The sequence below is a fragment of the Pogona vitticeps genome, chromosome 1 (genome assembly GCF_051106095.1).
Source record: "Pogona vitticeps strain Pit_001003342236 chromosome 1, PviZW2.1, whole genome shotgun sequence".
Taxonomy (NCBI): Eukaryota; Metazoa; Chordata; class Lepidosauria; order Squamata; family Agamidae; genus Pogona; species Pogona vitticeps.
Window position 1 is genome coordinate 73,728,472 of NC_135783.1, and position 16,770 is coordinate 73,745,241.

At 40.6% G+C, this 16,770-nt stretch overlaps 2 protein-coding genes across 4 annotated transcripts in view; one reads left to right on the forward strand and one right to left on the reverse strand.

Moving 5' to 3' along the window:
• Positions 1-7,547, forward strand: ZBTB2 (zinc finger and BTB domain containing 2). The gene is made up of 3 exons (XM_072995349.2): positions 1-140; positions 2,508-2,690; positions 4,524-7,547. Exons 2-3 carry the CDS (start codon positions 2,518-2,520, stop codon positions 5,887-5,889), a joined length of 1,539 nt encoding a protein of 512 aa, XP_072851450.2. The 5' UTR covers positions 1-140; positions 2,508-2,517; the 3' UTR covers positions 5,890-7,547.
• A 5,778-nt stretch (positions 7,548-13,325) lies between these two features.
• The window catches only part of AKAP12 (A-kinase anchoring protein 12), a 78,515-nt gene continuing 75,070 nt past the window's right edge, over positions 13,326-16,770 (reverse strand). For all 3 annotated transcript variants that reach the window (XM_072995258.2, XM_020806441.3, XM_078383259.1), the window contains one exon: positions 13,326-16,580. The gene's annotated coding sequence lies outside the window, so the exon portion shown is untranslated. The remainder of the gene's footprint in view (positions 16,581-16,770) is intronic.

The following is a 16,770-nucleotide window of genomic DNA, read 5'->3' on the forward strand; positions in this document are numbered from 1 at the left end:
TCTCGGTCATGTGACCCTAACGTAACCGGACAGGAAAAGCCTCCGCCGCCGCCGCCGCCGCGCTGACTCCGTTGTTAGTGCTGCTGCTGCTGCTTCTGGGCGCGCGGAGACGGCGGGGGCCCCCCGAGAGCGCGAGCCAGGTGAGCGCGGGCCGTTCGCCCACCACCCTTCCCCGAGATGGACCGGCGACCGGGGGGGGGGGCTGGGGAGGTGTGTGGCGGCGTGAGCGGGGGAAGGCCGGAATACCTTCTCACACACACCCCTCCTCCCGCCGCCATTCCCACCACCATTGTGCTGGCGGTTGGGCCAGGCCAGGTCGAGACCCGGAGGAAAGGAAAGGCCGCGAGACCCAGGGAGATTGGGAAAGAGGGGCCTATCCCGACTAACCGGCTGAGGCCCCGGGATGGTGGCTGGGAGAGAGGCAAAGGCGTGTAGTTTCCCCGGGGGTGGGGATTCGCCTCGCCCGGACTCGAGGGGAGTCCCTCCTCTACCCAGTTGTAGCTGGCGTTGGCCTTATCGGCGCTCGGTGCGGCCCTGCGTGCCTACCCGCCTTGCCTGTCTGCCTGCCTTCCTTTTCGCGCACTCGCCTAGTTGCGTAGCGGCCTTTCCCCTTTTTCTCTCACCAGCGGCGGCAGCAGCCCGGCCTAGGAGGAAGGGGGAGGGGCGGGCGCTGAGGCAGCCGCGCGGAGCGGAAAAGGGAGGGGAGGGAGGAGAAGAGAGAGAGAGAAAGCGAGGGAAAGGCGGGAGGGGGCTGATGGTGGGCGGCTCCGTCTGCGTCTCCTCAGCAGCCTAGGCGGCCCTGGCGACAGCGGCGGTTCCCGTCTCTCGCGCGCCTTAGGCGCCTCAGCTCGCTCGCTCGCGCCGCCTACGTTGCTTGGCGCCGCCGTCCGTCCTGCGTACGCCCCGCCCCCTCCGTACCTTGCGTGTGCGCGCACGTAGCGGCCCCGCGTCGGCAGCGGAGGGGAGGGGCCCAGCTGAGCTCGGGCTGCGCGAGCCCCCGCCAGCGGTGGCTGCCGCAGCTTTGTCGCTTTCTCGCCTTCCCCTCCTCCAGCCGGCCTAAACGATATGAGCAGCCAATAGGAAACGCCGGCGGCTCGGGAACAGCGTGATACACCGCAGGAGGCGGGGTGAACGGGCGCTGAGGAAAGATGCGCCGCTATTGGTTGCCCTTCTGCGCCAATGAGCGCTTCGTGATTCCTCGGAGGGTTTTCCACGGGCCCAGCCTCGGGGTGTCACTCGCCCGTCGGGGCGGGCTTGGGCAGGAGGCGCTTCTCCGCCCAACTGGCGGCCATCTCAGTCGCAAAATGCCTCTTTGAGGTGTACTTGCTTTGTGGCTGGGATGTGGTCTCCCTTTGCCACTGGCCGGCCGCAGATATTAAGCGCGCAGATATTTTAATTTGGCTTCTTTCTAGTTGCACAAGGGGGGAAAAGATGGCTCTCAGGGACTATGACTTACACCCCGCGGAAGCTGGCAGTGGAGTAAATTTGTTACCTCTAAAGACTGCTTTTGCTTTGTGCTGGAATGGTGACACAGTTTTCTCTCTGGAAAAATAAACACACACTCCCCTATAGGAAAAACTTCCCTGAACGTCAGTGTCTGTTCACAAATTTGTTAAAAGGGAATTTGTGGGTTTTACCTTAATCCTCAGATTTGCTGGAACACACTTGTTTTAAATCCTAGCCAGACTTCCTGTGTTGAACCAGATACCTGTTTTTTCAAAGGGTTTTTCAGTTTAACACTGTAATGCAGAAGGTCAGCTGATCCAACATTTATATTGCAGTTTTGATCATTTTTCTCGTGTGTTGCAAGAACTGTTGTGTAGCCTATGAAGGCTATGGAAGGCAGTGTACTTTGAAATGTAGGGCAGAGGAATTCCTGACATTTTATATTGGTACTTACACTTAGGCCTTCGAGTGTTTTTTCAGGGATTCTTACATTTATTAGGACAGCTCGGTGGTTTAGACCAGTGGTTCTTAACCTTGGGTGACCAGGTGTTCTTGGACTGCAGATCCCAGAAGCCCCAGCCAGCATAGCTGGTGGTGAAGGCTTCTGGGAACTGCAGTCCAAGAACACCTGGGTTACCCAAGGTTAAGAACCACTGGTTTAGACATACTGTATGGCTGCAGAGCCAGAGGCTGGGAGTTCGATTCCTCACTGCTGTACTCTGATTCACTGGGTCCCTTCCAGTTCTGCAGTTCTAAGATGATGGTGGTGATGGTGGCTAGCCATCCAAACTGTTGCTCAACAGTGAACATTCTGTAATGGGCCCTCATAAACAATTCTAGTACAAATATAACCTTTCATTCATTCTACACCTTTTGAGTCATGTATTTTTTTACGCTCTGTATTTGCTAAGATATGATATCCTATAAGAACCTTGAAAAAATAGGCTGTTCAGAGGCTATTAATATGGATGAGAAATTGCCAGTATGAATGGAAGAATGCTCTACTACAGTGAAGATACATATATGGGGATTTGATTTCATCGGCTTCATTTACATTGCAGATCTAAAAAGATGGATTTGGCCAACCATGGGCTTATTCTTCTGCAGCAGCTCAACGCTCAGAGAGAGTTTGGTTTCCTTTGTGACTGCACAGTTGCTATTGGTGATGTCTACTTCAAGGCACATAAATCTGTCCTTGCTGCTTTTTCCAACTACTTCAAGATGTTATTTGTTCATCAGAGCAGGTAATTATAAATGACTCATCTTTTAAAGGCATGCAGTTAGTAGAGATAAAGCAAAGGAATTACAGAGCGCTGAGACACCCTAATGTGAGTTGCCTTATCAAGCTCTCAAACTAACCACCAGTTCAATGCATAAATGGATTAATCCATTTGAAATTTAGATCTTGTTGATTTTAGTGCTAACTGTGAATGAGATTTACTGTGAATCGTTTTCAGTGACTGCAGTCCTGAATATATTTACTTGGGCCTAAATTAGCTTGCAACCCTGTTTATAAATTTTCTGAAGCAGAATAATCAAAGACTTGAGCTATTGCAACTTGAAATGATGGCATATACCTGGCATATACATAGCGAGTTCTGTTCTACCCATGTGCAATCTCCAGCCCTGGCCCTTCCTGCTGAAAAAAAAAACAAGCTTCAGGATGATACTCCTTTTTTGCGGTTCCATCCTTCAGCTGTAACCTCTGCATTGCTCATACAATTTTTAAAAATCAGCTTACCACAAAATGGTGTTAGAAAGGTGTTTCTTATGTCTGCACTCCTATGTTTTTCTCTGTTTGTAAATATAAAAGATGTATAATGCTGTACTGTTGCATATAGTTTAGGGTAGTGTGAGTAAGGCACTGAGATCTGGAGCTACAATGATGCTTCGCAAGACGAATGCCTCACACAACAAAAAACTCACAAGATGAAAGTATTTTGCGATTTTTGGTGACTCACAAGACGAATTTTTCTATGGCCATGCTTCGCAAGACGATTTCCCCCCTCTTTTTTGGTTTTTAAAAAATCGCACAACCATTAGTGCCATGCTACGCAAGACGAAAATTTCACAATGCGACATAGCTCGCAGAACGAATGGATTTCTTCTTGCGAGGCATCACCGTTATCTTAATAGCCCCAACATCCTCTGGGGCCATGCCAACCTCTCCAGGACTAATACAAAAGGATTTTCCTTTAAGTTCTCCCCTCTCATTTCACACAGCTTCTACGTGTTTTTTTAATTTAAATTTTAATGTTTTTAAGCATTCTTAACATTGTATACCTCTCCTAGAAGCATGATTTTCCGTTTTAAAAAAATTTAAGGGAGGAGGGGTTTTTTTTTCCATTTTTTTTCTGGGGAGGCCTGAGGGCTGCATAAGTATGCGAAATCAAAGCCCAATCTTAGTCTGTTCACAGTTAAAATTCCATAATTCAAGTAGTGGCAAGCAAATAAGACACTGTCTAAATATAGAAATGCTTTGAAGTCAATTTGGATGCATGAAAATCTGTGCAGTGCTATAAGCCTATGGTTTCTGAATCAAGACGTTTTATCAGCTGTTTTCTAAACCTTTTTATTCTCTGAAACTAATTTTTCATAGGAATTGTTTTTCACTTCATTTCCTAAAATTGATACAAACCAAAATGATTACAATTTTTCCAAAGCAAAAATACTGATCAGTCACATTATAAATAAGTAACAATAGTAGTTACTCAGATTGTGAAAAACATGGTGTCTAGGAGAAAATTGCACAAGTGATTTTCACTGTTTTCTTGACTGTATGTTGTGTACCTGAGCGTGTGAGATGGGTGAGTCTGACCACAACAAGCGGTTGGAATGATTTCAAACACCATTTATGCAATGTTAAGTTCGCATTGCATAAATCTAACAAGATTCTGGCTGTCATTGTTTACATTTTAAAAATAGTACAATTCTCTACATTTCTGCCAAGAAGCAGATCCCACTAAATTTAGTGAATCTTACTTTCAAGTGAGTGTGTATAATATTCAAGCCTTGAATACATAAATTATTGTAATTTATCTTGTTCCCAAATAATCATTTATTTATTTTTTTCCTAGTGAATGTGTCCGTTTGAAAGCAACTGACATACAGCCAGATATTTTCAGCTATCTCTTGCACTTGATGTACACTGGGAAAATGGCACCTCAGCTCATAGATCCAGTTAGATTAGAGCAAGGCATAAAGTTTCTGCATGCCTACCCACTTATTCAAGAGGCTAGCCTTGCCAGCCAAGGAACCTTTGCACACCCAGAGCAAGTTTTTCCACTAGCCTCTTCATTATATGGTATTCAGATTGCAGATCATCAGGCAAGAAATCCGCCAAAGGCAGCCACAGCAGTTGACAAACCTGTGCGAGAACCGAGGCCACAGCCGTCAAGAGTAAACCAAGAGCAAGTGCATGAAGCCTCCCAGTTGTCTCAATTACCACCACCAACTCTGCCTCCAGTGCCCCAGACAAATATGGCTCCTTCTGATCCACTGCAGTCTTCCTTGTCTCCAGAACTGGTTCCAGCTGCTCCTCATCCTCCTTCTCCAGGAGATGAAACTAACATGGAAGCCTCTTCCTCAGATGATCAGCCTGCTTCCCTCACAATAGCACATGTCAAGCCAAGCATTATGAAAAAGAATGGAAGCTTCCCCAAATACTACGCTTGCCACCTTTGTGGTCGACGGTTCAACTTGCGAAGTAGTTTGCGTGAGCACCTCCAGATCCACACAGGAGTGCCATTCACATCCAGCCAGCAAGGCGAAAGTAGTGTGCCCATGTCTCTTTGTAATAATGTTCCTGAAAAAGATGCTATGGAAGTGCCTGAAACTGGAATGATCAGTGATAGTGAGCTGCAGCAGATCTCAGATTCACCCATTATTGATGGACAGCAGCAAGCTGAAACACCACCTCCCTCTGACATTGCTGACATAGACAACTTGGAGCAGGCAGATCAAGAAAGAGAAGTTAAAAGGCGAAAGTACGAATGTTCCATTTGTGGACGCAAATTCATACAGAAAAGCCATTGGAGAGAGCACATGTACATACATACTGGGAAGCCTTTTAAATGCAGCACCTGTGACAAAAGTTTTTGCCGGGCCAATCAAGCTGCTAGACATGTATGTCTAAACCAAAGCATGGATACGTACACTATGGTAGACAAACAGACTTTGGAGCTTTGTACTTTTGAGGAAGGCAACCAAATGGACAACATGTTGGTACAGACCAACAAACCATATAAATGCAACTTGTGTGACAAAACATTCTCCACGCCTAATGAAGTTGTGAAACATTCGTGTCAAAGTCAGAACTCTGTCTTTACACTAGAAGAGGATAGATCCATTCTGCTTGGCAGCGGGGATGCAGAAACCACAGAGAGTGATCATTCAGTTTTAGACTCTATCAAAAAAGAACAGGAAGCCGTTTTGTTAGACTGACTATAAACCCGTATCATTTTTTAAGAAAATGGGAAAAAATGTGTTATTAATTTTTACTAAACCTATTCTCCTCCCCTTCCCCACCTATAACTACACTGACATGCAAGGAACTCTGACTCTGTCCTTTTTCCCAAGGAAAAATATAAAATTAATAAAGGGTATTGTACAAAATTATAACAATTGATTTTAATACAGAAGAGTGTGTGTAAAAGTAATTCAGCTAACTGCTCTAGTGCTAAAATGCATTGTAAGGGTCCAGGCAAGTTTTAAAATTGCCAAAATGTATACATCAATGCAGTGAGCAGCATGATAAGGAAAAGAAAGAAAACCCAGGCTTATTGAAGTACAACTTTACTTCATAACAAATGGTATTTTAGAGGAAAACTAATTGGGGGTACAGAAATCTAATAATCATATACCTATGATGCATCCTCGTCATTTTACAAAGGTTCAGAAATTCCCTTAGTGAACCAGGGATACTTTTTAATGTGCAAGAATTTTGTCAGGTGGTGTTTCCAGGTAACTACTGACATGTTCATTCAGGAAGTGTACTGTTAAAGCTGTGACCTCAAGCACACTGGCTTGGTAAGAAGTCCCACTGACAGCAGTAGGGCTGAAATTTCCAGGTATAAATGTGTTTAGGATCAGATTTTACTAAAATAGCGGTAATAATGTGATGGCAATCTTTTTTTATATGCATAAAATGTTTGTGTGTGTGTCTGTGAACTTCTGGTAAATGCAGGTAAATATATGCATGCACCCTTTCCAAACAAACAGCCCATGAGTTTTGAATAACTAAAGAATTTTAATATCTGAAAAATTGATCCTTGTAATAATATTTAAATTGGTCCAGGGTGTATGCATCACCTACCTTATAGAATGGAAACCATTGATGATAGTGGTGCAGAAGTATTGTCACTCCAAATGCAGAGGAAATCAGGTAGAGAAGAATTGTACATAGTGAGCCCTGTGCTAAGCATGTGGAGGAATTGATTAAGTCTTTGTAGAGTCACAGGAACAGGAAAAACACTTCTAGGTTACTGGGTTTTGTTTTTTGTTTTATAAAAAAAGCAAACACAAAATATAATCTGAGTTTACCCAATTAATATGAAGGATTGAAGGGAAAAGGAAACTGGTCTTTTAAAAAAATTAATTCCTAGCATCCCCTTGTCTCATAACAGAATGCAGAAGAATGATTTTAAAAAATTATCATGGTTGGTTTAAAAAAATAATAATGCGACATTCAGTGGGAAACTGTATGTTCTGTTCCGTTTATCTTAGGCTCCAATCAGGCAAAATACTGTATGCCAAAATTAAAGGGGATGTACATACTGGACAGTACAACTAATCAAGTTGTTGATTTTTAATTTTAATTTTAATTTTTAATATATAAATACCCAACTATTTTCCAGTAGTATTAAAAAAGAAAACTCCCAAGTTGAAGTGAGTGATAAGTACCCATGGGAAAGTTTCAATTAGGTGGACATCCCATCTGAAATGCAGACAGTGTTTTGCTGGGGGACAGGGAGGCAGATAGAGCTGCTTTTGTATACATGTTTTATTTGAGTATCATCCTACTTTGTGTCTAGTTATGTTCTACAGTTTGTAAGTTTTTATACATTATTTCATGGAATAAAAAAACTATATAAAATGAAAAATTGTGGGGTTTTTTTGGTCAAGTCAGAAGGAATTGAATGTGAGCCAATTGTTTGTGCCATGTCCTAACATTTGGGCTCAGGATTTACCTCCTAGCAGGACATCTCTTGAGTTAATATACAGATGGCCGGATCCATGAAGGCTTTTGCAGCTCAACAGTATTGCACATTAATGCAGGATTGGCATAGCCTCTAGGACCCCCATCTTCCAAGCTTTATTAAGAAGTACATTTGCTCTAATAAATGTACACAGAATGTATCTGCTGTGGAACAGGTTTCTGCTTGCATCAAGTTAAGATGGGGGTAAGCGTGTACTGTGCTGTCTTAAATATTTATCAGATGTATGATTACTCTGTTTCATTTTATGAGAAGTATTTCTGTCCTGCTCCTCATTTATAGAGGCCCTAAAGCAATTTACAAAGACATCATAGGCATAAACTGAACTAATAAAATACACATTTACAGCATGACACAGAATTCAAAGGACAGGGACAAAGCCAAGTTAAAGGCAAGCATTCAGTGGTCAGTATTCTGTTGCAGTTTCATGTGCACAATGGAAGTGATGTTACTAGCTATAACAAACTGCTACTGATTAAAGAGTTTCTTTTTCAATTTTTGGATGTGTGTGATTTCTGGGCAACAATAACAAAATGATGTGCACTGAGAAACAAAAAGGAACTCTTTAATTAGCAGCACTTAGTCACATTTGGTGATGTCAGTCCCATTGCACAGGAAGAGCCATGCAACAGGATTTGGCCAGTAAGTGTAAAAAACCCTCCAGCATTAGATAGATAGCTCATTTCATGTAGCCTTTAAACATAAACCTGCAGGATGGAGATTGTGGTTATCAGACAGTAGAACTCTACAAAGGGGAAAGCACATCTGGCCACCATATTTTTAAAAGGGATGATCCAGAGGAATGCATTAGAAGACTCATGTATGGTGAGGCTAGGTTTCAGCTGATAGCAAATATTCCTGTTCATCTCATTGTCATGTCCTTGGACAGGCAAAGTGGGGGCAAGAATTATTTAAAATGTAAAGTTATCATTAGTGCACACATATATAGAGAGAGTACCTGGCAAAATAAATGCAAAAGCATCTGCTAATGCAGTTCTCCAATGCCTGCTAGAGACTCATTAAATTACAGCCAGCACTCCCAGCCTAGCCAATTCAGGTCTGCATGTGCACATGTAGCAGAAATGGATAGTAAAATCTCAAGCTCAGTTTGGAAGTAACTTCATTACACAAAGCTTTTTATTAACGATACCTTTTCTCAAGAACAAATGTTTTACAACTGTAAATGACTGTGGGGTCTTTTTTTCTTTTTTGTGGTGTACCTATTGTTTGTGGCTTCACTAGATGACAGAAACAATATTACATGGTTCAAGCGCTGGTGGTCTCTCTCTTCTGCTGCCTGCTATGTTGTGGCTATTGGAACAAGGCAGAAGGGGCAAAATGTGTTTTGTATCTTAAGCCAGGAGGCATTTTAAGGAACTAAAAGAAGCCATTAACTAAAGTAACTAGTTGCTTTTGAGAAGTTACTTTTAAATTCAATTAAAAGCAATAATTTGTGGACATTGGAACAGTAATGGATTAATATTTAAAGTTTCTTTCCAACTTCTGACTATATTGCTGCAATCAATAGAATATAATTGAATTCCCTTGCTTTCAAATGGGGGTTGATGGATCCAGATAAGCATGTTGAGGATCACAGCATTAGTTACAATTAATTTTATCTGGATCAGCACCAGCATCTTGATCATATTCTTAGGCAATGAATGTGATTACTGTAGTTCTCAAGGAAGACTAGCTTTCTGCAGCAAAGGGGAGCGGGTGGATGGTTATAGACAAATGCAACTTTTTGGTGACTAGTATCAAAAAATGCTGTTTACTTTTTCCCAGCCCTTATGTGAATTAGTTAATTACATTGAAAACTTTCCAAGCTTACCATATGTTTTAAATTTCCAAAGGCACCTTTATCCCAGTTTCCATATGATGCAATTCAAAATGTTGAAATCCAGTGAGATTAAATATACTTATCTTTGGCTAGATCTTGATGGTTTATACTTTCAGGATTTGCAGTGGATATCCCAAATTATGGAATTTATTCTCCATAGCGGAGTTGCCAGAATCTCCATACTGCCTAGAAGGTATTGAACATTATCTGGCCTTTGAATTTTAGGATTAAAGTAGGAAATGTAAACTGATTAAGAAGAGTTTAATTCAGCTTTTTAAAAAGTAAAATATTATTTCTGCCTTGTTGGGTCCACAGTTGTATATTTGGCTTGTTAGTCTACATAAAATAATTGAAAGCTAAGATTTCTCAAGCAAGGTATTGATAAATCCCTTTTAGTTTATTATGTACATTTGGGGATCACTCTTTGAAGAAGTCACATATACTCCTGAAAAAAGGAGATTGAAAAAGAAAAGTTGTATGGCTAAGTTTTAGGAAAACGCTTAAGCACAGTAGGAAAAAAATAACAAAGGTAGCTTGTGGTCTGAACAGGTGGGGCTGGGGAGGCCACTTCAGTATCTGCTCAGGTCATGAGAAGCCCCTAAAAGTGAGATGGAACATTTTATAACTCAGTTAAAAAGCAGCTTCTGAAAAGAAGGGAGATAAAGCTAATGTTTGCCTCCTATTTGGCCTTGGTATACTGCATAAAACAGCAGAATTAATTCTTCGTGCTCCATGCATATTTCACTGAGTTCAATAAACCATGCATATGATCTTTCAGCCCATAGACATCAAACTTCCCAAGCAACACAAAGACAGGACCGTGGCGGTCTCAAATTCCAATCGTAATCTGTTTCTTCTGTTTTATAATTATTTTGTTACTGTGATATGAAAAAATTTGAGGAACATGTGCTGGAGCATATACTGTGGGAGGGTGAAAATGTTCAAAAACTATCAGTCTGGAGCATTGTGAAGGAGGCATCTGCATAGGCATAGACCCATAATAACTTTAGTAGTTAAGTTCATTTTATGTAATTACTTTTGTAATGCCTTTCCTCAAGTCTCTCAGTTTGATTTCAGTTCATTCTGGACTAGTCCCTTTATGTACACTTTGCATTAGTTCAACCACCAATGGAAATTTCACTTGGTGCATTAGTAAATTCTAAGCCTTCTGTTCTCTTTACGATTTGAACGTAATCACTCAAAATTCTGGTCCCTATCTGGAGATTGAAGTCCAAACGTCAAGAAGGTCAAATACTTACGGTCACAGCTCTACATCATCCTCTGGGCATGTCTCAGAGGCTATTTGACCAGCATTTTTCCAGGTGACAATATATTTTAAAATGTTAAAAGCAGAGGGAGCAAATGGGGTAAGCACTCCCTTGCCAAGTCCAGTGCGTAGAATGTAAATGTGACGGGGGAGATGAGGCCAGATATGTCAAAGACATCACTGATTTAATGCACTATGCTGTAAACATCAAGGGCAGGTTTACAGCAATTGTAGCTTTGCATCAATACACAATATGACAATAGAATATAAGGGTCTTATGTTAATTTTTGCTCCAAAAATGCATTAGGGCTTATTTTCAGGTGATGTTTTATTTTACAGTCATGTCATCTTCTGGTTGCTGCACAATGGTGGAGGGTGGGATTTTACTTAACTAGGGCTTATTTTGGGGGTAGGGCTTATATTATGAGCATCCTGAAAAATCATACAAGGGCTTATTTTCAGGTTAGGTCTTATTTTTGTGGAAACAGGGTAGTTCTGCAGAAACATGGGGGTCTCACTGCTGCAGGCTGAAGTAATGTGTCCTTGGTTTAAGCCAAAACCTTAATTTAACCCACCTGGTGTGTGCTGCCATTTGTTGCCAAAAGCAAAGATACTGATGCTATTTTATGGGTGCATCCTCTTTCTGGAAAGAAGATATGAAAGCCACAGTTCCATGGCTAAAGCTTGCTCTGTTCAGGTGCACATCTAGCAATGTGAATGCAGAGGGACGAAAGAGAACAATAAATAATAACAAGGACAGAAAGAACATGAATTTTCTTTGTATTTTATTAAGATCATGAAAATCTACCTTAAAAACAACATAGAAAATCAAAATTATCAGTTAATCCAATACACTGGATTAGAAGAAACTGCAAAAGCTTGGGAGCTGTGGCACAAGCTAAAATTTGCAGCATTGTCTTAAGTATTTTGAGGCCAAAGCAATACACTGTAATAAAGCAGCATCTGTGTATGGAGACATGCTCCCTGCACCATGAGAAAATTATTCTGGTGCCATTGTTCTGAGATCAATCAGTTACAAGAAGAAATATTGGTTAAATGATCTGTGTTTGCATTGCTTAGAAGGCCCGAGATCAGTATTTTTTTAAAAAAACACAAGAACTAAAAGCTTGTTCTTCGACTTCTGGCCACAGTGATGATTTACACTGTGGTACCTAGGTTGCAATGATGCTTTAGATAATTTTACATATTTATTAACAGCCTTGGAGCTATAAAGATTAGAAACAGGATACACAGGCCATGCCATTGTTGTTTCATTATTATTATTTAGCTTGTTGCAATATGGCTTTCCATACACAGATTACAGTTCATATAAATAATTAGCATCCCAGCTGTAAATCAAGACACTGAGATTCACCTTTTTTGTGGCTGCCTGATGCATGATAAATGCATGACCACAAAAAGGAAGTTTGTCAAGCAGGTCTTTAAAGAGTACTCCACAATTAATAAGGGGGGGGCAGAGTTGGCTCTGTGATCTGTTGTGAAGAGTACAATAGCCCAATGGGCACCATATTGAGTCACAGGCATGATGAGAGACCTTGTCCACAGATATCACTATACAGTATTAGCCTATGCTAGAGAGCCTGCTTATGTACAGATGTTGCTGTCCCAGTTAACTGCCTTCTCTTATAGAGGATTCTCACCTGCAGAGGACCTCACAAATATATGGATAATCTACAAGCAGGGCCAAACAACATGCCTGTGCCGGTTGTGGAGCCCAACGCATCACCATAATGCACATGACACATGTGCTACTCCCTTCATGTGAGCAATGCATGAATGGAGCTAGCGAAAGTGAGCAATGTTAACATCTGACAATTGGAACAGACCTTGTAATTCATAGTAAAAATGGGGAAGCTGCCACTAGAGGGGGAAAAAACAGGAAATGAAAACAAAGACTCTCCAAAGTCATTCTGTGACATAACATGTTTGCTTAACATTTTATAGCTTTTTCCACATTGTATATACAGTATCTAATTGATTCACAAACAAGTTTTGACCTGTGATCTTATATTATCATCATAATTGGCTGAAGGTGGCTATTAAGCCACACCCTTCAATGTTTCTGAAACATCTGCACCTTGCAGAAACAAGAATGAACTTTCTCACAAATTCATTAATCACAGAGTGTGTGATGCCAGAACTAATGTCCCAAGAAAAGCACAAGCCAAGTTTAGATACATACGACGGGATCCTACTGCTTAGACTGCCACTGGCTCCCCTCCCCTCCCCCCCCCAAAAAACACCATGTTTTCATACTTTGACTAAAAGCAGACCCTTGACCTTTCAGGGAAAATACTTTTTCCAGTGAACACAGATTGAGCAGTTCCTTGGTCCTGGTAGGGAAAGGAGACTTCACAGACTCTTAACTGGAGTGAAAATGTGACTGGTTTGATTAGTGTCCCTTACCATGCCTGACAAATGGAACGCACACTACCCCAAAACTTGATCCTAACATATTGTGATAGGCTTTCAGCTTCAGGTTGTGTGAAACAGGCAGAGTGAGGATGGAGAGGTTGGTGTGTGTTTTTTTGGGGGGTGGGGTGGGGTTGTATTAATATATACAGATACTTGAATAAGGGTGCCAGCTTAGCAACCCTGGGAATTATTTTACTTCTAATACAGCCAGTGGGTTGAATGAGGTAGTAGAAGAGCTTTATCTGTCACTGTTGCTAGGCAGTAAAAATGGAAATGAGGTGGCACATCCTCATCAGTGGCGAACAAGAGACAACCGTGGTGGCAGGGCGACTACTAAACAAGTGCAGGCTGGAAAGAACACTGTGTGGTCACATCAGGCCTCTTCCTGCCTGTGGCTGTCCCTCTTAATAGACCTGGTAGGGACAGGAGGCCGGACTTCTCTCTTTTGGCTGTTTAGCATTTCTGGACTGAATACACTGAACTTAATCAACAATTTAAAACCATTCTCCATGCTAGCAGGCTAGGAATCATATGCACAAAATCCTGTTCAAACTCCTCTTTGTGAGAGGTAACATGGATCAGGCACTGCAAGCATGTAAATTATCTATTTCAGAAACTGTCTTCACTGATGCAAGTTCACTAGAATCACCGTACAAGAGATAAAATGTGTAATTTTGCACAGCATAACCAAGAACGGGCACAGGAAGTGTTTTATTTAAAGTAATCAAAAGGTTCTTGTCCACCTCCTTTTATGTTCTGAGGCTGACTAGGCTTTCCTTTTCCCCTGCTGACAGTGATTTTTTTTTACTATTAAAAGCTCTCCTCTCCCCATTCTGAAGCTCTCAAAGGCTTCATCAGGACAAAAAGGAGTCCTTATAAGTCTCAAAACCTAAAAGGAGAGGGATAGGGAACTTTTCGTTATCTTAAATTACCCAATCTGGGTTATGCTTCGCAAACTTACGCAACTAAGATTTTGCCCTGTAAATTAAAACCAAAAAGTTTCAGCGATTGCATCAATATAATTTAATGACCTCCTGCAATGCGATTCTAGTGGACTTACATCAGTGAAACTTTTCCCTGAAACAGAGAGAAAAGTTATAATTATATGGAAAGAAAGTATGTGGGCATTCACTTTTATTATCATCTTCTATTAGTTAAGAAAAGCTTTTTGTCTTAACATGAATTGATGCTACTGTTGTTCAAATAAACCCTATTCTCAGACTATTTAACGGGTTTTTAAAAAGTCATATTTTGAGTCTTAATATTCACAAATTAACTGCATGTTACAATACACTGATCAGGTTACCTATTATCATTTATCCAGAGATATGGAAGATAGGTTTTAAAAAACACATCTTTCCATATTTTGAGGAAAAGCTAAATGTTAGTGAAAGACCTATAAAACATAGAGAGCAACCACTAGGTGGTGCAATCACACCAGCTTTTTCTTTACCAGTTCTTTTGTGTGTGTGTGTGTTTGTGTGTGTGTTTTTGTATGTCAAATACTGTATACTATTTCTTTGGCTTATTTTAGTTCATTTTCAAATAAATTACTTTACATGTAGCACAAAGAAACTGTTGGGCCATGCAACAGACTCAGCTAGATAAGTTTGAAGAGTCTACAACGTGCAATATAACTTTACCTGCTAGACATGCTTTGTGTCTAGATCAAATACTAAATGCATTTATAATTATTATTCTGTTATTTAGCACTGAAGTCTGCCCAATGTTTATGTCCAATTTATACTGACCTACATTAAGAAGTGCAGTTTTACATTAACAATATTAAGAGTGACTTGGTTCCAAGCTTCCTAGTTTATTTTCTTTAATAGTAATTAAAAGCGCAAACTTAAGGTAAGTCAGGTCTTTATTAAAACCATTTTTTTTAGAAACCACACTTTAGTACACATATTTATGCATAGCAAAACACACTTTCCTAACACAGGGACACAAATACAGAGCAGACAAAATCTTTTGCTCAACAAAACCTTTTTAAAAAGACTGTCTCGTTTTATGACATGGAAGAGTTCCATTAAGAGGAAAATAATGAATGTAAAACTAACTAACCAACCAACAAACAATAAGAATAATTTATGATTTTCTTGATGAATTAAAGCAATTCAGCACATCACCTAAAGTTAAGATATGATTTCTTTAAATGAATTATAATGCAGGACTAGTGAACAGTCAGTCTGAAGTGGTGGTGTACTTTCTTGGTTTTTAGATTTCCCATGTCCCTCAAGTGACTCAAAACTCAGATGTACTCAAATTTGAAAGCCAGAAGGCAAACTTAAGAACTGTGGGTTAGAGCTATCTTTTCTACTTATGCTAAGTTTCTCAGAGCTGTGCTCTGCTTAGAACACTGCCAACGGCAGGAGAATGAAGAGGTGCTTTTGGCTAAATTGGTCTCCTCTGCAGCTCCCTGCTATGTTCAGAACAAATTTCAAGGAGGAACAAGAGGAGATTGCATTCCCCTCTTTCCAACCTTTCTACCAGAAGTGTTCTTCCACTGTATCAGAAGTCACCAGTGGATGGAAAGACCCTAGTTTGTTGGAGGCTTATGATGGACCCAACCCACTGAGCTATTCTTAAATGCACTTAACTCTCCATCTGACTAACTGAAAGGTTTTCCAACACACATAAGAAAAACAGCACCAAACTTAAGAGAATATGACAGAAAATGGCCATAAACATCACCAGGCTCAAGCAAGCATGATGGAAAATAATAAATGGGTACATGAGTATGGATGCAAGACTAAAAGTGGCATTAGCATTAGGTCTCAATTCTTCTAACCAGCAGGAAGACAATGTAAATATATCTGGAGCTATGTGTGGTCAGTTGCAGGTTACTCACAATATTTTTTATGTGATAACAGGGCAAGGTGAGTGAGATCATTTTTTGTTTGTTTTTCATATATAAAGAAGAGGAAATATACATTAAAATCAGACTTTGCTTGAAGATATACACATAAATACACAAAGAATTAGAATCCAGTTTTGGAAGCACTAATAAAAGGAGGAGACTAAAAGATGTCAACGTCTTTCCCCAGTTAATTTATGGATGCCATTTCAGTGACAGGTAACACTTCCTTCTTACCCACTCTAATTCATGTTACCAGCAATATATATATTTTTAAAGAAGACTATTGTGAAAAGGAAGTGTTAACAACCAATCTAAAGTAAAACAAAGTGGTTCAAGCTCCTGATGGTGTCTCAGGATTGTCAGATGCCTTTCTCAGAATGACATGAGGAAGCAGTGGTCTGTTATCACTGTTCAAAATAATTGATCTTCAGCTCAGTTAGGTAGCATCCAACCTTTTTTGTTGTCTTCTTCAAGAACTGGTCCTCCAAAGACAAGACACATTTTTCAATAAAACTGTTGCAAAATAAAAATAAAAATAAAAATTAAGAACTTACATCCTGAGCCTCCTAATCAACATGTAGCATCACCAAACTATAATGATGTAGTACACAAGAACTGTGATCCAAACTACCATACTGACCCTTCTCTACATAGTATATATGATTCCAATATATAGAATCACAACCCCCTAGCTCAAAATATC